This window comes from Aricia agestis, chromosome Z (genome assembly GCF_905147365.1).
Source record: "Aricia agestis chromosome Z, ilAriAges1.1, whole genome shotgun sequence".
In the NCBI taxonomy this organism is placed as follows: domain Eukaryota; kingdom Metazoa; phylum Arthropoda; class Insecta; order Lepidoptera; family Lycaenidae; genus Aricia; species Aricia agestis.
In genome coordinates this window covers 7,392,941-7,414,618 of record NC_056428.1, presented here as the reverse complement: position 1 = coordinate 7,414,618, position 21,678 = coordinate 7,392,941, and the positions used below count along the sequence as shown (strand labels likewise).

Sequence of the window (21,678 nt, the reverse complement as noted above, 5' to 3'; positions counted from 1 at the left end):
CATTGACATATGACAGACAAAGTCAATCAGCTGACGTATGTACTACTCCTTCTTTTCTGTTAAAAAAAAAATGTTTTATTTCTGAGTAAATTTGAATCAAATTTTTTCAGAATGTCTACCTGATGCCTACCACCGGCTCGGGAACTGGGAACTGGTTTTGTGGGACAAAATGTATCCTATGTTCTTTTTCGGGACTCAAAGTATCTTTATAAGTACCAAATTTCAGCAAAATGGGTCCAGCCGTTTACGCGTGACGTGGTGACCATTCGAAATATAACGTTCCGCGCGGCTTCGCCCGCGTAAATTAGATATTTCACAGACAAATTAGTCCACAAAAAATAGCCTATGATCATTCACGTGGTCTACTTCTTATTTGTGACAAATAACAGAAACATTGCTCCAGTAGTTCGTTAGATAAGCCCTTTCAAATAAATTCCCCCGTTTTTTTCACACTTTCCTCTATTTCTTCGCTCTTATCAGTCTAAGCGTGATAAAATATAGTCTATAGCGTTTATCGATAAATGGCCTATCTAACACTGAAATAATTTTTCAAATCGGACCAGTTGTTCCTGAGATAAGCGCGTTCAAATAAGCCCTTTCAATTAATTTCCCCGTTTTTTTCACACTTTCCTCTATTTCTTCGCTCCAATTAGACTTAGCGTGATAAAATATTGCCTATAGCCTTCCTCAATAAATGGGCTTTCTAACATTGGAAGAATTTTTCAAATCGGTCCAGTAGTTTCTGAGATTAGCGCGTTCAAATAAGTCCTTTCAAATAATTTTCATAGCGCGATAAAATACAACCTATAGCCTTCCTCAATAAATGAACTATCTAACACTGAAATAATTTTTCAAATCGGAGCAGTAGTTCCTGAGATTAGCGCGTTCAAACAAACAAACAAACTAACTAACAAATTCTTCCGCTTTATAATATTAGTATAGATTAGTATAGATAAATATTATTATATTTAAAAAAGGTGACTTGTTATGTACTTACTTGATTGCAGTGTAAATCATAAGAATAATCCTGAAAAATATACATTTCACAGGTAATCACAGGTATACATTTCTTCATGTCCTAATTGCTACGATGTGTTTATTTTTGCTCTATTCTGTCTTTAGCTCTGTATTTCAAATAAAATATTTGAAATAGAGAGCACGGACGTAAAAAAAATAATAGAGAGTAATAAAATATTTTACTTTCATAATATTTTGCGTAACTAAAGTTACTATTGTTCTTATATTACACAAATTTTGAGGAAAAAATTTTCATTTAATTTTTTTACATATACGCTAGTGCTTGATTCAAATTTATCGTTAAGGTTATCGATATTTTACAATAACATAAAACTAAAATAAAAATCATTTACCATTATATTTATCACCTTAAAAAGGACATATTATATTATTTTCACGATTATTTTGAAGTAATAATTATCTTTTGACATACCTAGTATACAATATAAAATAAAGGTTTCACAGATCAGTCACTTGAATCTCATACTCATTAAATGTAGCTTTCAATAATATAATAGACAGTTCTCTGACAGAATAGGTATAACTGCAACTTATATTATACTTATTAATAGGACTGGTACCGACTTCAAAATTATGAAGATTTTGAAGTCGGTACCAGTTATACGTGGGAGAGACATGCTTCAGCACGAATGGGCCGGCTCGACCGGATAAATACCACGTTCTCACAGAAAACCGGCGTGAAACAGCGCTTGCGCTGTGTTTCGCCGAATGAGTGAGTTTACCGGAGGCCCAATCCCCTAACCCCTTCCCTACCCTCAACTTTTCCCTTCCCTTCCCTTCCCTACCCTCCCCCATTACCCTATTCCATCTTAAAAGGCCGGCAACGCACTAGCAGCTCTTCTGATGCTGCGAGTGTCCATGGGCGACGGAAGTTGCTTTCCATCAGGTGACCCGTTTGCTCGTTTGCCCCCTAATTTCATTAAAAAAAAAAAGATTGAGAACAGAAATACTGAGTACATAATAAGGATTATTTAATACTTTTTAGGGCGGATTCGACCAAACTGGAGTAAAATTTTACTCGAGTATGACTGTCTCCTAATCTAAGAGTAAGCTGGTTTTGCGTTTTTCTAACTTCTAATCCAAGAATGAGGTAATTACACGGGAGTAAATATTTACACGGGCTATTTTGGTGGAGTAAATATTAAACTGAGAATAGTTGCACAACAGGGTTCAACTGTCACGGTCGGTGTCATTGTGAACTATAATTGACATTTTATTTCATACTCTTTGAGTAACTTGGTAAAATGCAAACGATAATACCATAGAGTAAATTAAAGGAGTAAAATTATTCTCATGATAGTTATACTCGTGTAACTTCAAGTTTGGTCGAATCGGGCCTTAGTTCATTTAAGTATAATATTATTATTGTGTTTACCTTCAAATCGGTTCACAAACGGCGGAGTAATCGTTGAACATACATAAAAAATATATCCACAGCCGAACGTCTAACCTCCTCCTTTTTGGAAGTCGGTTAAAAATAATTGTAATCAAAAGTATTAGGGAGTGCCTCCGCTGCCGGCGCCGGTTGCCGAAATTGCTGCTGGCGCCGTTTTCCGAACTCCGAAGTTTGCCGAAGTCACGCGATGTTTGCCGAATAGGCTGCCGGCGCCTATTCGGCAAACATCGCTTGTCAAACAGAATAATGATCAAAAACATCAGACTTGAGCTAAATGACTATGAAAAGTACAAATAATAAGGTCATAATAATTGTAAGGATGCATAATTATTTGAATCCTTCGATCGGGGATTGTCGCGATCAGCGGTGCTCGTATGGGGCTTGAATCTTGGATGGGTTAATGGTGGTGACGATGAAGATGCTGATAAATGTGATCTGCATAGTAGCATTTAAATACAATATCTTTGCTTCTTTAAACAACGCTGAAAATCTCTAATATGTATAAGGAATATAAATATAAAGAATCTGAAGTTCTGTTCAGTACCTTCGGAAGTATACCACGGAGTTTATAACTGTAGCAGCTGTGGTGCAAAATTTTAATTTTTGGTAGCTGAAAAAAGATAGCTAAGGTAAAGCTAAGCTAAGAAAATGCATCACAAAAAACTAAAATATCCACAGCCGAACAAATAGGTACCAAACCTTCACCTTTGGAAGTAAGTAAAGTCGAATATATAAATTGAGATTATAATTATTATTTTTTTTTTAAATTTGTGCATCGGCACTGGAACCTAGCGCTTTACGCATTATCACCGGCTCCCATTTTGAGTGCCAGCGCCGGCAGTCGTTGTTTTATATCTCGGCTGCCGGCAGTATACTTACCGTAGTTCCCATTACTGATATTTTTTTAAATAAAATATAATATACTATGTGTGTTGTTTACTTTCAAATTTTACTTTCAATGCAGCAATGTAAGGGCTGATTTACCAGATGGATTTTACCTGAGTAATAAATAAGTAACTTTATAATGTGTTATGTGTATATTATTTATATTATTATTACCCCTATAAGAACCTCATGTCATAAGTCATACCATATCCGACGAATGACGATTGAAAAATCATTCCAAACGAAAATGTGTATCTACTTTTCAATCGTCACCTTTTTTGCCAATTAAAATTTATGATACCTAATTTGAAATACAAAATCTGTCAAAGTTGCATATTATTTATTTCTTATAGAAACTCAGGTAAAATAACTCGAACGGACTAAACTATCGATAGCAAAATACTATACTATCGATAGTAAAATATACATCACTAGCACACGCACACATTGACAGATCAGACAGTGGTCTATACGACAGTATATTATAAGTTTATGGTATAGACTGTAGTGTTTATACTTTATCCCTTCCTGTTCTGAGACCGTGCATCAGCAAAATAATATTAGGGTGAATATGACTAGTGATCACAGAATACAAATGCTAGTGATTGGACAGTACTAGTCATTGGACAGAGCACAGTTTTTCTTAAAAATCAGGCGCTCTATTACTTTAAAAATAGGCAATTTTTAAAACAACCTTAAATATTGTGTTTTTATGCTCTGTCCAATGACTAGTACTGTCCAATGTACTCGTCATTTACCCTAGGTCCTTGTCATATGAAATTGGCGTTTTGTTGCAGGGCCACTTTGATCCCAAATATCTCCCTTTTGGTTAAGAATTCCAAATTCAAAATATATTATTTTTTCATATTATTTTATGCCTACTTAATTGGTACATTTGAGTTTGCAAAAATAGTCATTCATTTCTTTTTTCTTGATTAATGAAGTGAAAACTTCTTTAGGGGCGTTGAGCACTTTTGTGGGATGGGTTAAAAATGTGAAACTCGCGTCATATTCTCGTGCTGATCGAAAAACCGTAAGACGGTTGGAGAGTAGTGTTGTAATTTTTTAATTAATTAACGCCTCCGTGGTCTAGTGGTACAGAGCACGGCTCTTGACTCGGAGGTCGTGGGTTCGATTCCCGCGTTGGAAACATGTTATTTCCAAGTTTGGTTAGGACAATGCAGGCTGATCACCTGATTGTCTGACAAGTAAGATGATCCATGCGTCGGATGGGCATGTAAAAAGTCGGTCCTGCGCCTGATCTCTCGCCGGTCGTGTCAGTCTTCCGTCCCACAGGATTATGAGAGTAAAGGAATAGAGAGTGCTCTTGTGTACTGCGCACACACTTGGGCACTATAAAATTACTCCTGCGTAGCTGGCCTGGTTTCAATGAATCCGGCCACTGTCACCGAAACCGGTGTGGGAGCTATTATTATTAATTTTTTAATCGATTGTAAGGGTTTCGATTAATAAAAAAAAAATAGATTTTCATAAAAAATGGGTATAAAAAAATAATATGCACAACGTTAATAATCAAGTTTTCACTTCCAAAGAGAATATAATCACTACGTGTTCACTTCTGCCAGTACTCGTTCATAAATCATACCGCACAAATCACAATGGAAAAATTGAAATATCGCTTTATTTACGAATATGAGTTCTACCGTGGCACGAGTGCTGCAGAAACAGCTCGAAGATTAACAATGTGTATGGCGCTGGTGCATCAGTTTAAATAGAAGTCTTTGCGCTGGTGTCGCAAAAGAAAACACGCTACGGTTTTGGTTCCAACGTTTTCGTTTTGGAAATTTCTACCTTCAGAACAAGCCCCGTGGTCCGTGGACGACCCGAGACCAAAATGAATAATGAAGAATTAAAGGCTATTGTGGAAGCGGATCCATCACAAACCACTTCAGAGTTAGCAGCAAGCTTCGGTGTAAGTGATAAAACTGCTATAGTCCAATTGAAGCAAATTGGGAAGATAAAAAATCTTGAAAGGTGGATACATCATGAATTGAGTGAAGCAAACCAGAAAACACGCGTCGACTGCTGCGTTACATTGCTCAACCGACACAATAATGAAGGGATTTTAAATCGGATCATTACTTGTGAGTTGTGATGAAAAATGGATCCTTTACGTTAATTAGAAGCGTTCGTCGCAATGGCTGTCCCCTGGAGAACCAGCCAAATCCTGCCCTAAGCGAAAATTGACTCAGAAAAAGTTACTTTTTTATGAAAGAAGGGGGCAAACGAGCAAACGGGTCACCTGATGGAAAGCAACTTCCGTCGCCCATGGGCACTCGCAGCATCAGAAGAGCTGCAGGTGCGTTGCCGACCTTTTAAAGAGGGAATAGGGTAATAGGGGAGGGTAGGGATGGGAAGGGAATCGAATAGGGGAGAATAGGGAAGGGAATTGGGCCTCCGGTTAACTTACTCACTCGGCGAAACAACGCAAGCGCTGTTTCACGCCGGTTTTCTGTGAGAACGTGGTATTTCTCCGGTCGAGCCGGCCCATTCGTGTCGAAGCATGGCTCTCCCACGTATGACACGTATGGCAATAGTCCACCAAAACACTTGTGAGTGTTTGGTGGACTAGTCCGGTGTCGTTCACTACAGCTTTCTAAAATCTAGACAAACGGTTACAGCAGATCTATATTGTCAGCAACTGCAAACCATGATGGAAGAACTATAGCTGCTAAGCAACCAAGGCTGGTCAATCACTCTAGGCTACTGCTGCTTCAGGACAACGCTAGACCACACACTGCAAAACAGAACGCCGCAAAACTGGAGGAGCTGCAATTGGAATGTCTTCGACATCCATCGTACTCCCCGGACCTAGCTCCAATACTAACTTCCTACAAGGAAAAAAATTCAACTCTGATGTGGCAGTCCAAATCACATTCAAAGAATTTATTGACTCTCGTCCCTCCGTTTTTTTTAGTAAAGGGATCAACGAACTACCCTGATGGCAAAAATGCATCGATAACAATAGTACATACTTACTTTGATTAATTAAATATATTATACAAAAAAAAAATCGACCAAGTGCGAGTCGGACTCGCGCACGAAGGGTTCCGTACCATTATAGAGCAAAATTAGGCCAAAATTTGTATTTTTTGTATTATAATAGTCAAGTATGTTGTATAGTAACGACAACTACTTTAACTAATTAGACGTAGGAAACATCTAATTAGGTATATATAGGTATATATATATATATATATATATATATATATATATATATATATATATATATATATATATATATACCTATATATACCTAATTAGATGTTTCCTACGTCTAATTAGTTATATATATATATATATATATATATATATATATATATATATATATATATATATATATATATATATATATATATATATATATATATATATATATATATATATATATATATATATATATATATATATATATATATATATATATATATATATATATATATATATATATATATATATATATATCTTGAGAAATGTATCAAAATGATTGGAAATGACTACTTATATACCTAATTAGATGTTTCCTACGACTAATTAGTTTTTTTTTGTCACTTAAATAATACTTGGTCGCGTTATTTGCAAATTGCGTGTTAAAAGTAAAATAATATTATGTACCTAAATTAAACATGGGGAGAAATAAGCACCACAAATGTATAAATAAAGAATATTTATTTTTCTATAAACACATTCCTCTTTGTATTATCAATAGCTCACATCATATAAATCGCGGATCGCATTGGGCATTCGTCAACGAAGTCGTGTGCGTGGATGGAGAAGAGTTCAGCGGATGGGCCGCGGGCCGAAGTCGAGACGAAGCGCCCAGCGCGCGCGGCTCCTTAGCTAAACAATTTGTGCATCGAGGTCAGGTAAAGATTACTTTAATCTCTAAATCACATTTGGACACTAATATACATGTATAACTACTTTCAACGAGTGTCAATATTGAGCAGTACGAGGGGTGCCGCGGGAGCGCGCGGCGCGCAGCCTACGTCACGCGGGCCCGTACGCGCAGTCGCCGCGGCGCGCGCCCGCCGTCTCCTCGCCGGGCAGCACGGCGGCGCGCCGCCACTGGTCGCGCACGCGCTCCACGTCCCGCATCACGCGCACCACGTTCATGCCCGCCAGCTTGCGCACGTCCTCCTCGCTCCACGCCGGGTCGCGCAGCAGCTCCGCCAGCAGGTGCGGGTAGCGGGACACGTCCTCCAGCCCCTCGGGCGGCGCGTCGATGCCGTCGTAGCCCGCGCCCAGCCCCACGTGCTCCACCCCCGCCACCGCTCGCACGTGGTTGATGTGCGCGACCACGTCCTCCACCGTCGCTCGCTCGCCGCACGCGACCAGCTTCGCGTAGAAGTTGATCATGACCACGCCCCCGTTCGCGGCGATCATCCGCAGGAGGTCGTCGGGAACGTTCCTCGACGAGTTGCACAGCGCGGCGGCCCCCGAGTGCGAGAACACCACCGGCGCCTGCGACGTCTCCAGCGCGTCCCGGGCCGTCTCCTCGCCGGCGTGGGAGAGGTCGACGATCATGCCCAGGCGGTTCATCTCCCGCACGACGGCGCGCCCGAACTCCGTCAGGCCACCGGACGTGCCGGCGGCGCGCGCCCATCGCGTGTCACAGGTGTGCGTCACGGTCAGGTAGCGGGCGCCCAGCTGGTAGAAGGCGCGCAGCACGGCCAGGGAGTCACCGAGCGCGTGGCCGCCCTCGACCCCAATGAGTGAGGCGATGCGGCCGTCGCGGTGCGCGTCAAGCAACTCGGCGGCATCGGAGACGAGGGCGAGGTGCGCCGCGTTCATCTCCACTATCCTCTTGATGACGTCCATCTGCTCGAGCGCCAGCTGCACGGCGTCGCGGTCGCGCGCGCCGCATGGCACGTACGCGGACCAGAACTGCGCGCCGACCTGGCCTAGCCTCAGCCGCGGGATGTCCGTGTGCGACCAGCGCGAGCGCGCCCACGGCTCGAGGCCCTCCAGGCCAGCGCTCAGGTTGAACTCGCCGATTTTATTGTGAAGAAATTTTCTAACGTTCCACGCCAGGTCGTTGTGGCCGTCGACCAGGGGCGTGTCGCGCAGCATCCGCCGGATGGTGGTGAGGCGCTGCTCAGGCGTGGCACGGCCGCCGCCACCGAGCACGAGGGGCAACGCCAGTGCCAGCGCCAGTGCGGCCAGCACGACGAGCGCGGCGAGCGCGATGCGCCAGCGCGGCCGGCGCGGGAGAGGTTTCTCGTCGGAGCTGCCTGAAGCCGATGCGGAGAGGGAGTCTGGAGCCCAGCGGCCGCACCGCTCCGCCACATCCGGCAGCGAACCAGGGAACGTCATGCCCTCTGGTACTGCCGCCTGAAACAAAAGATAGGTACCTATGTTACATAAATAATTTACATAGTATTTTGTTCGTATGAAAGAATGAATATTTTTTCATATTTATATTAAGGTTTTTAGATTAATAAATAATAACTAGAGATCGCCCAATGGTCGAAATTTGACCTTAGTTTCAACGACATATTTAGGACTACTACCTATATTTTGTAAAAAATATTGACTTTATAAATTTTTTTTTCAACTCTTGTCTCTGGGACTCAGCTGATCGCAGACTAGCCGTGTAAGCATTGTCTCCTAGATTCAATAAAAAAACTATAGTCCATTTTCAATTTGTCAACTTGTTGTCAACAGACTTCTACCATAAATAAAAGAGCATAATTCGTATGTATAGGCTTGTCACTCAAAAATCTGTCATTTCTCATATGGGTGTGTCGTAGTGTGTGTAATGGTTTTAAAATTTATGATAAAAGCATTATTTCTAAATAATATTAGCTCGATGCACTCCTTCACCATATAAACTATAACTGTGCAAAATTTCATGCACCTACGTTTCCCCATTTTTCGTAAAAACGGTTACAAAGTTTTTCGTTCGCGTATTAATATTATTATGATGATGATATATAATCCATATTTCACGTCATAACTTATATATGAAAACTTCTTGGGATTCATTATTAGGTAAATATCCCTATAAATCTGTATATCCTTAGTGCCTTATCCATACTTACTTAATACTATAAATGCCAAAGTGTGTCTGTCTGTCCGTCTGTCCATCATTTGTCCGTGGGAGAGCCATGCTTCGGCACGAATGGGCCGGCTCGACCGGAGAAATACCACGGCCTCACAGAAAACCGGCGTGAAACAGCGCTTGCGCTGTGTTTCGCCGAGTGAGTGAGTTTACCGGAGGCCCAATCCCCTACCCTCCTAGAAATGCTGCAGTTGAAAAACAATTCGTTACCCCAGGAGGGTACCAACTGCGTTGGAGAATTCCTCTCTGGACGTCCATGCTCAGGAACCCCTGGAACTGAACGTGGACGTCCAGGCTGCCCCTCGTATTCTGGGGAGGGCAAAACTGCGCTCCAATCTGCTCGGGGCAAGAGCAAACACACAAAGGCACCCCCCTCGATATTAAACATGGACTTTTGTAATATCAGAGGATTACACTCCAACCTTAATGCCGTCCATTACCACCTTGAGACGGAAAAGCCGGCTTTGCTCTATTTAACCGAGACGCAGATATCATCTCCGAGTGACACATCATACCTTTCCCACCCAGGGTATTACCTCGAGCACTCCTTTCTACCCAAAGCTGGAGTGTGTGTGTATATCAGAGATGATATCAGCTCTCGCCGCCTCAGCAATCTTGAGGTCATGGACCTATCAAACTTATGGCTCCGCATAGATTGCGACGACCACCCTCGCGTCTATGCGTGCCTATAAGGTCCCATAGTGGTGACCCCGAGACGGACCACTCTTGGAGCACCTACAAGCTGCTTCAGATTTTGTGCAGCAGCAGATCCCATCCGCAGAGATCATAATACTTGGCGACTTTAATGCTCACCACGCCGACTGGCTCAATTCCAGTAAAACTGATCACGCGGGGAGATCTGTCTGCAACTTTGCCCTTGCGAACGACTTGACACAACTGGTTACTACGCCTACGCGAATCCCAGATGTGGATGGTCAGAATCCTTCCTTGTTGGACCTCCTACTGACTTCAAATCCTGACGGCTACCAAATATCCGTAACCGCACCACTTGGTTCATCGGATCATTGCCTTGTTAGGAGTTCTGTGCCACTTACGACGGTGTTAAGACAGCGCGCTGTTAAATACCGTCTTGTGTTGCACTACAAGTCAGCAGACTGGGATGGGATGCGGTCGTTTTTTGCATCCTATCCTTGGGGGCACGTATGCTACTCGCCGGATGATCTCGACAACACTCTGTTGCTGATGTGGTGATGCAGGGGATGGAACTTTTCATTCCGTCCTCTGTAGTGCCAACTGGCGGCAGATTTCGTCCCTGGTTTGGTTCATCCCTCAAAAAAGCTCGCCGGAAGCAGGAGGCTTACCAATCCTGAGCCAACGCAGTGTCTGCTCGGGATTTAAATACCAGCTACTCAAGAAAGAGATTACTCGGGCAAAGCAACAACACATCAATAGAATTGGCAAGAGACTTGAGCGCCTCCCCTCGGGAACCCGTGCATTCTGGTCTCTGGCCAAAGCTATTGAAGGAAATTTCAGCAAGCCAACCCTACCATCCCTACACGTAGGAAATGGATCGTTGGCCCAGGACGCAAAAGACAAAGCCGATCTTCTGGGCAAGCTCTTTGCGTCAAACTCGACCCTGGATGACGGGGGGCAGAAACCGCCGACCATACCGCGATGCACGAGCATCATGTCGGATATACGGTTTCATCAGCGCTCAGTGCGAAAAGCCCTCTGTTCTCTTGATATCCAAAAGTCGAGTGGTCCTGACGGAATCCCGCCTATTGTGTTGAAAAAGTGTGCTCCAGAGTTGGCTCCGGCCTTGACGCGTCTTTTTCGGCTCTCCTATTCCACTGGCATAGTCCCGGCTTCCTGGAAGACAGCCTTGGTGCACCTGATCCCCAAAAAAGGTGATCGCTCAAATCCTTCCAACTACAGACCAATCGCTATAACCTCTCTCTTCTCGAAGATAATGGAATCCATTATCAATAGCCAGCTTCTTCGATACTTGGACGGCCAGGGATTGCTAAGCGACAAACAATACGGGTTCCGTAAGGGTCGCTCGGCTGGTGATCTCTTGGCATACCTGACTCATCGTTGGGCTCAGGCAATTGAGTCGAAGGGAGAGGCATTGGCTGTTAGTTTGGACATTGCGAAGGCCTTCGATCGGGTTTGGCATAAAGCGCTGCTATCAAAGCTTCCATCATACGGGCTGCCCGAGAAATTATGTAAGTGGGTCACTAGTTTCTTAGCAGACAGAAGCATAAAGGTCGTAGTTGACGGCAAATGCTCGGAAACTCAGTCTGTTAATGCTGGTGTCCCTCAGGGCTGTGTGCTATCGCCTACTCTATTCATACTGCATATCAATGACATGTTACAAACTAAAGGCATTCATTGCTATGCGGATGATAGTACAGGTGATGCTTTATATACCGGCTCCCCTAATATTTCTCGGCAAAATGTCACTGAGAGTCGAAACGAACTTGTGTCTAAGGTGGAGAATTCATTGGAGAAGGTCTCTGAATGGGGTAGACGTAACTTAGTCCAATTCAACCCCGCCAAGACACAAGTCTGCGCGTTCACCACTAAAAAGTCACCAATGGTCGTTTATCCTCGTTTCGAGGGCACATCTTTAACCATCTCCCCTAGCATTGAGATACTTGGCGTCAACATATCGAGCGAAGTCCAGTTCCGATATCATCTTGAGGGTAAGGCCAAATTAGCCTCGAAGAAGCTTGGCGTTCTTAACAGAGCGAGACAGTACTTCAGTCCGGACCGACGCCTACAACTCTACAAGGCGCAGGTTCGGCCTCATATGGAATATTGTTCTCATCTCTGGGCAGGGGCGCCAAAATACCAACTGCTCCCTCTGGATCGTATCCAACGAAGGGCTGCTCGAATTGTTGACTGCCATAGTGTTTCAAACAGCTTGGACCCCCTGGAATTACGCCGAGATGTTGCTTCACTCTGCATCCTCTATCGGTTGTATCACGGGGAGTGCTCTGAGGAATTGTTCGGAATCATACCACCTGCAACTTTTCGCTATCGTCCCACGCGAAAAACATACCATCCTCATCACGTTGATGAGTGGCAGTCTTCCACAGTGCGTTTTTCGCGTAACTTTCTGCCGCGCACTGTAAAACTCTGGAATGAACTGTCACCAGCAGTATTTCCGGACCGATACGACCTGCAAACCTTCAAGAAAAGAGCGTATACCCTTTTAAAAGGCCGGCAACGCACCTGCAGCTCTTCTGATGTTGCGAGTGTCCATGGGCGACGGTAGTTGCTTACCATCAGGTGACCCGTTTGCTCGTTTGCCCCCTTATTTAATAAAAAAAAAAAAAAACTGTCTGTTACCTCTTCACGCCCAACCGCTGAACCGATTTTGCTGAAATTTGGCATGGAGATACTTTGAGTCCCGGGAAAAGACAATATGATACTTTTTGTCCCGGATAAATGTAGGGGATTCCGCGCGATAAACGAGTTTTGACGCAACGGAATTGCGGGCGTCATCTAGTTAAATATAATTGTGTGGACTGTGGTAAGAAAATGCATCAACAACCCTTACGGTACTTATATATATATAGGATTGCAGCGTTAAACGTTCCTTAAGCCTTATAATATTTTATGCAAATAAAATGTAATTACTACAGCAATTAAGGCTGTTGCCCCTTCCCGGTTCCACGTATTTGCAGAAAAAACGTATTTGTTCGGTGGTAAAGCGTTAAAATAAATGAGCAATTATTTACTAAAGTATATAAAACACGACATCCGCAATCAACAATAAACTGGAAAATATTTTATTGCTGAGAAATATTTTTAATGATTTGATATCTTTTGTGAGGTCAGATGGCCATAATATTGATATTAAAAATTAAAATATTATGTATACCTTAGCGAAAAATGTTGTGTTCCCATGCGATAGTTTTCTGGGTTACGAGTATGTAGTAGTCATTGCAACAGTTCGTGACCAAAGCATTCTTACGTCAAAGCCAATCGTATACTTATATGTTGTATATATTTATTATGTACTACCGACTACGAATAATAAAAACTAAGGAAGAGTAACTCCGTCAAAAAAAGTGCACCAAAAGGCTACAAAATGTGACCCGAATACATGCATATTTATATATTATGTACTTGTTAATACCTAGTCAAAACAGCAAATAACGAAAATGTTTTTTCCTCCATATTAGATGCAAAGCAAATAATTACCAAGATAGATTCACTATGTAATTATTAGCTCGTTGTGGGTCTGACTCCCAAAATGACAACGCTTAAGCAACTAATAAAATACATGTTCAGAAACTTGTAGTACATAACAATAAACATTCTAAAATACGCAGTAAGAGTAAACGTCCTTTCACCCTTTTTGAATCCTTATCGATAAAAGCATTGGGAAACATAAAGAGATCTTGACCTGGCTCACGACGACGCGCGACCGCGTTGCGGCACAGCTACATAAGTATATTTGTTATTACTCCTGAGGTTGTTTGCTTTCGAGAAACTTCTACGTTAAATTAAGAGTTCCATCGAACCATATGGCTATTACTAAAACTGCAGTCGTAATTTAGCTTTTACGTGCTTTTGTAGTATAGTTAGTAGGAAATTTCTATAGATTTCTATAGAGATTTTATAAAATGATGCATTTAAAATCTTTACGGTTTTATTATTAAACAAAAATACATGCATGTGGCACTCGGGGACTGCCACGGTAAAGCTTAGCATACCGTAGCATTTTTATCAACTCATGCAATTATAATTTGCATACTAATTGAATTGAATAATATTATACATCTGTTCGCACGCCCACAAACACCGTACCGAGGTCTGGCAACGCCGCATCGCTGTGCCGGTCGGAGTGGGGAGTGTAAGGTTTTTTCGTTACGGAATTTCTTGATTCGGTCATCGTGCTCAATGCCCGCGATAAAAGCTATGTAATAGCTTAAAAATAAGGACAAACAAATGCAAGTGGTTAAATGGCTACTCCAACATAAAAGACAAATACAGCAATATAAATGAGTCCTGTTTACGTAGTCACTATTAAGTATTATTTTTCGTTTAAGACCCCTAATGAACACGCTCTACAACTTGAGTTATACTTCTGGTGACGCATTATGTAAGTGTGTCTCAGACCCGGCAGCGGGCGTATCTGTAGAATTCGTCTGTATAATTACACTTTATAGTGCAAATGATGTCCATTTGGCACGGAGCACTGGCGAAGGAATTCGAAAGCTGCATCTATATGTATTAGCAGGAACGACAATAATATGCCGCGTGTTCAATTATGCGAGGGAAACACATAATATGGGGAGGTGCTAGGGGGACCTGAATAGCCTCTGACCCATTTACGAGGGGAACTGGCGCGAATGGCCGCTCGCTGGGATTTCGCAGGCTCCAGATTAATACTGTAGGTGTAACACTAGCTGCAAAAAATACAGTGGACGCGTTACACTCCGCGGCGCGTGTAACTCATTTGATGTAAAAGTGATCTAGTATTTTTTAACTTACTTCCTCGTTAAAATAAGCCTCTCATTTAAAAGTGAAGTTTAATTTTTATCACATCTTTATCCATTAATTACTCGATATTACATATCATAGAATACTATAAAATACACTAATAAATCAAATAACAATAAAATTTTTCCTTCTCTATTCCACTTATCTGATAAAAACGGGGCAAAGTACAGTGTATAGTGTAATCGTCGGAGTGAACTCGGGAAACCGCAATCCACTCTGAATAATCAAACCGATGTATAATGTATGTCGGTAGTTAAATTATGGCCGAATATGTAAACACCAATCGATGGTTTAAACTGAATTAAAAATACGTGCAACATACGAACCACGTGTTTTATTGTGTAAAGCTTTTGGCAGAATTTCAAAAGGATTTATCCGACAAAAAGTAAAATGATGGGTACAACATTTTTACACGTAAGAATCTCTGAAATAAAATATAAACTATACGAAAACAGCAAAATAATTTACACTATATTTCATATTTTCATTACACCAGCTAGTTTAATCTACGCGCGTCACGCGGAATTTATTATTCTAATGAAAATGCATTTTAAGTAAAATTTATATTTTCTGGCGGCGGAGTTAATAAAAAATAATGAACGTATCTTCCACCACCGGACGCCTGGTGTAAATAATCTCTTCCCGGTCCACAAACTTTTAATGGACGCTCCAAATGAGAGAAGCAAATGTTTGCGGATGCTTGAGGCTTGAAAACCTACACGGTACTACGACGCCTCGTACTGCCGGGATGGAGTGAAGTTGTAAAGTAAAATCTTATAACGGGTGTGAAACAGTTATTTTGAATTTAGAAAAAAGCTGATCTGTTTTTATACAAATATCATTATCAACTAAAAAATCCGCGTCCACACACACCGCATAAATAAAGACTATTTATTTTGTCCAAAATGTAACAATTTAGAATAGTTAATAGATAAGAACAAAACGTTGCGTTACAATAACATACATTTAAAACAATGATTTACACGAATGTATTTGTAACCATTTCAAACTCGACTTTATTTACCCGCATGTTTTCATATCGTGTCTCGCAAAATTGTCAAATTATATTTTCCATTGTCTGTTTCTGTTGTTGTGTTCCTATTATAAACAAGAGCACCTATTATCTCGATTGTTCTCTGCATTACTTAGAAGTATAACGTAGGAACTAGATATTGCCTGTAATTTCGTTTACTAATAAACGCAGGAAACCTGCATTTCTTTGCAATTGAAACTCTTCTTCTCGGAACTTAAAAAGAATTTCAATATTTAACTAAATCGATTCAAGCGTAATAATGCAGATTAATACACTATCTGAAAATCCATGGACGTACAAAAAAAGAACTTCTTTTTCTTTTTTTGTACGTCTATGTGAAAATCTTATGGACACACTTTTGCATTTATAATATTAAATACCTGTTACGCCAGTATTATAGTACTCTGTGTTACCTGGATGACCGAGTTTTGCTCGGTATGGCAAACACTCATTGACTTCGTGTTACTTAATAACGCCATCTGCTGGTCGTTAAAACAATTAGTTGCTCACAAAATAGTATCATTATTCGCCAATAGATGTCAATAAGAGTCATATTTTTCAGTTTATCGATTATCGATAAAACACAAATAAAAAGACATTTTATGAAAATGATTCCTAGCCAGATCGATTTATCGCCCCCGAAACCCCCTATATACTAAATTTCATTAAAGATATAAGATATCAGTATTAACATGGATCATAGGTTTAGTTATGATATAAAGGTAAATGGTATGTTAACAAAAGTTGGACGATGTGGGTAAATTATAAAGTAATAAGTTTGATCCTTGTACCTGACTATTAGATTTGCAATGTTAGCCGCAGGCCAGTATTATAGTACTCTGTGGCCGCAGTTTCGACCGCAGATTTATAATTAATTGAAATCAGCCATAACCGGACCGCTATAAACAATGCTAAATATAATTTTAATATGAGTAATGAGCTCATTAATAAACATTAATACATTAACTGAGGCATGTAGAATGTGATTGTCAATAAATTTTATTATTCCCTATTTGTTAAATTAACCAAAGTTCAATCTATCATCATATATTCTCTTTGCTTTATAGTTCATTATAACAAAGTTTGAAAAATGAATGTTATTTTAATTTTTTCCATTTCAATTTTGCAATGATTAAATGTAAAACGTTCCGAAAATTGCCGAAAAAAATAAAAGCATTTTTTTAGAACCAGTGTCTTGTGAAATGACTTAGTGGACACTAATTGGACGGTGACAACGAAGGGCATTCAAATTTTCTTTTGATATCACTGCAAGTAAACAATGTCTGCTGACTAAAAAAGGTTCAATGAAAAATTAAAAAAAACGCTGTGTTGTGCAAAGCCACCGTAGCACGATAGAAATATGACCAAAATACATTTATCATTTTCTCTTTTATTATCGTCTGAAAATTAAAATTATGCAATATGTATTTGCAACTTTAAAGACCATAGAATAAATATAACACAACGCGGTTGCTTACAACTAAGGGTGAGTTGCACCAACTTCTTTTAACTAAAACAGAATTTCAAATGAGCCGTCAAATCTCTAGTTAAAGTAATAACGGACGCCATATTTAACGATAACCTTAACCTTAACTATAACAACGCCTCTGGTGCAACCCACCCTTATTTGCTACAAACGTGCTGCAGATAAAAGGTTCGTAGCAATCGCGTAGCAAACTTGTAGTCACCGCGTAGCAAATGCGTAGTCACCGCGTAGCAAATGCGTAGTCATCGCGTAGCAAATGCGTAGTCACCGCGTAGCAAATGCGTAGTCATCGCGTAGCAAATGCGTAGTCACCGCGTAGCAAATGCGTAGTCATCGCGTAGCAAATGCGTAGTCACCGCGTAGCAAATGCGTAGTCACCGCATAGCAAACACGTAGCCATCGCTTAGCAAACACGTAGCCATCGCGTAGAGGACGCGTAGCAACGACGTAGCAACGCCGTAGTAGCTTCGTAGATTTACAATATTATCGATATAGAGTGCACTTACCTATTTCTATTAATACCTTTGGAAAAAATAAATATGCTGCGTGTATTAAACAAATAAAAAACTGAACAATGTATACTCGTATGTATAATCTTAGTACTTAGCGTTAGTACTTAGCGTAGAGCACATTGAAACGTGAGAAAGCGTTGCGATATGATGAATTTTAAATGCCATGCAAAACTAAACTTTATTGCTGCACAAGAATATACTCGTTTCAAAATGCACACTGTCTCGTTGAGTTGCTATGTGAAATCCTAAGTAGGTACCAAGTAACAACATAACACAATATCTGTGTTAATGTATTTTAAAATTTAATCATAGCTTTGGATTCGAGTAATACCTGGATGTCGTCAAAGGGATTAGATGTTGTTTTGTAAGAATATTGTTTAGAAGACAAATAATATCGTGAAAGCCCCGTAGCTCGGCCACAGTAATCAAGGATATGAGAACGAGAAAAATGTGATAAACATTTATGAACGCGGTCGGTTGAATTCACAAAACTAATTATACGGAAGCTTTTCTTCTGTAAAGGCTTATTACATCAACTCGGATACAGCCGCCTTAATGGCTGAATTACTAAACTCACTGGCTTGAGAAATTCCTTTTTTTTCTGATTACGGTATACTTTAAGGTATTCTCGAAATGGTGCCACTCTTATTATATTCCAAATTATTTTGTATTCTGATGACAAATTTAAAAGTAAAAATATCTTGCCATTAAAAATATAACACATCGTGTTTAACAACGACCTAAAACATTACTGTTCCCATCAAATAGACTCAATATATCACCATACGAAAACTGTTTTGCGACAATAACCAATTTTTTTCATATCTCCCGAGCGGGGAAGCTTTCAGGAAAGAATTTAAAATTTATACCGGTATCGGTAGGTGGATGCGGATGTCAAATATTTGTTCATCTCCTTTGCGAATATGTAAAGTCGTGTTGCGGCGGCGGTGCCATGACGCTTTGGTATTTAAATTGATAGCACCCACTTGACTCCGATCCTGCCCGTCCTCCCCGCCCGCCCTGCTCGTCTCGCTATAAACAAATAGGACAAATTGTTTATTTTCTTTTCGCTTCGACGTCTGACTTATGAGATGGTATTTCTCAGGACGTTAAGGTTGCAATATTAGGCTTCTGAATTTGTGTGTCCATTTCATATACAAATAGTGTTTTTTAATATACAAGCATATATACATTACCGGATACAACTATTTTCGCAAACGATGTCATAAAAACTGACCCGGGAGATAAACATCAAACAAAAATTGCATTTAGTATCCCTCGGCTCAGCCATTGCACCGTCGGCGACATAATGTGGCGTGAAATTCGCTAACCCTTTGCGAGGCTTTACCGGACGAGGCTTGGCCGGGCAGAGGCTGCTCTCTCAGGCGGACGCGCGCGGCTTAACGAGTCCGACGCGTAATTAAAAACAATCGACGTGGTGCCCCGGAGCCCCTGCCGTAGCCGAGTACGCCCCTGCACGCAATTATCAAGTTTATACGTTTTAATTCCGTTTTATGGTTACACGGTTTGGATTAATTTAAAGTTATGTACTAGCGTATATCTTGCGCAACCGTATATAAGCTTATACGGTTGCGCAAGATATACGCTCACTTTTCAAATTGCTTTTGACATGAGGAGTTTGCGAATTGCGCTATTTTAAATAAGTAAAAAAAATCTAGAGGTTTGTGATTTTTTAGGGTTCCGTAGTCAACAAGGAACCTTTATAGTTTCGGTCTGTCCGTCCGTCTGTCTGTTCGTCTGTCCGTCCGCGGTTTTGCTCAGAGACTATAGGACCTACAAAGTTGTAATTTGGCATGAATACACATTACACATGTTAATGGTGCCGACAAAATGGTACATGAAATCTTAAAAAAATATTTTTTATGGTACCTTCCCTACACATCAAGCGGGGATGAAATTTTTTTTCGCGTCCACCCCATTGTATGGGGTGTCGTTGGATAGGTTTTTTTTAAATATTATGAAAATTCATAGATCATTTTCCGATTTAGGGATCCGTTTGTGAAATATTAAGTTTTAAAGTAGAAAAAATCGTTAGAGTCCAGTGTCCCCCACTAAACGGTTGCTTCTGGAAATGTAGAAAAATTCACGAGAGTAGGAAATATGCTTAATTTCTTAAAACTATCACGGCTAAGAAAACTTCATAAGCTTTTGAGTTAAAGTCGATCGACTAAAAACAATGTATTCGGCGAAGTATAACGGAACTTTTCGTTCAAATTCCTTGGAACGTAACTGAGATGATGTTGTTAGTAGTGTAAAACACGTTACGAGTATTAATGTACCATCGAGGAAGTTGATTCCTATGCAATTGACAGACCAACGTTATTTGGTCGAATATGTCAATTCAATGTTAATTGTGATCTGTCAGCTGGATTTGACGTAACGCAACCCAACTACTTAGATCCCCAATTTCCATAGAAATCAACTTCTCTGATAGTACTTACATTAATTGCAACCATACAAAAATTATCAAAAACTAGAGGTACTACGGAACCCTATATTGCGCGTGGCCCGACCCGCACTTGGCCGGTTTTTTATTTTATTTTACTACTAGACGTATAAATAAGCGTCTAATATTAATATAATTACTATAAGTACAAAAATACTGCAGACTAACAATAATTTAAATTACGCTGAATTTAACACTACAGAAACTAAAGTTGCAAAGAGATAAGAACTTATAACTTTGTTGTAAAAATAAAACAAAAATTAAAATTTTAAAACGATTATTTACCAACTTGAATATTAAGTGAAATTTATTCAAAAATACATTACTTTTGAGCTCTTTGCAAATAAAATCGTGTTCGTTTTAAAAAGAAGCCGAGCTACAGCTTTTGTTGTGAATTTTCATTCGAGTTAAATCATGGATAAGGACGACGAATATGCGATAGAATTCATAAACTTTTGACATACATTTCGCAGGAATGTTATCTGACATACTATGTGAATATATCAAAGGATATATTGTATCGATTTCGTCTAGGCCCTTTGTGCTGTCGTTCACAAATGGGTAATAACCTGTTCTGAGGTAATAACCCATTTGTGTATGACAGCACAAAGGGTTCGATATTGATATCTGTTTTTAACGATTTTCTTTTCCATGTAATATAATATTACATCCATTAAGATAATACATATTTTTAGGGTTCCGTACCCAAAGGGGAAAAACGGCCATTACTAACGGCCATTCCCAATATTTGATCTATCTCTGGTTTTGCCCTACTAGAGATAGGAATAGCTCACAATTGACATAAAATATATGTCTCTAATGTCTAATGTGAGCTATTCCTATCTCTAGTAGGGCAAAACCAGAGATAGATCAAATATTGGGAATGGTCGTAAGACTTCGTTGTCTGTCCGTCTGTCTGTCTGTCTGTCGCCAGGCTGTATCTCAAGAACGGCTATAGCTAGACTTCTGAAATTTTCACAGATTGTTCATATCTGTTGCCGCTTTAATAACGATTAATACTAAAACCAAAATAATGCATTACGTGATTTTTTGGCATTTTTGCTCGATATCAATAATGGCAACACTTGAAATTTTCACAAAGATATATCTGGATATATTATGACGTGTTCTTTAAGAATAATAATTTATAACTAGAGATCGCCCAATGGTCGAAATTCGACATTACTTGCAACGACATTAGGACTACTAACTATATTTCGTAAAAAATATTGACTTCATTATAGTTTTTTTTCAATTTTTGTCTCTGGGACTCAGCTGATCTCAGACTGGCCGTTTAA

The 21,678-nt window shown here is 40.2% G+C and overlaps 1 protein-coding gene across 1 annotated transcript in view; it reads right to left on the bottom strand.

The window, feature by feature from the left end:
• Positions 1-6,992: 6,992 nt before the first annotated feature.
• Positions 6,993-21,678, bottom strand: part of LOC121739280 (dipeptidase 1-like) — a 44,074-nt gene continuing 29,388 nt past the window's right edge. The window contains exon 2 of the mRNA XM_042131647.1: positions 6,993-8,674. Coding sequence (XP_041987581.1) covers positions 7,331-8,674 — 1,344 coding nt within the window. The 3' untranslated portion in view covers positions 6,993-7,330. The remainder of the gene's footprint in view (positions 8,675-21,678) is intronic.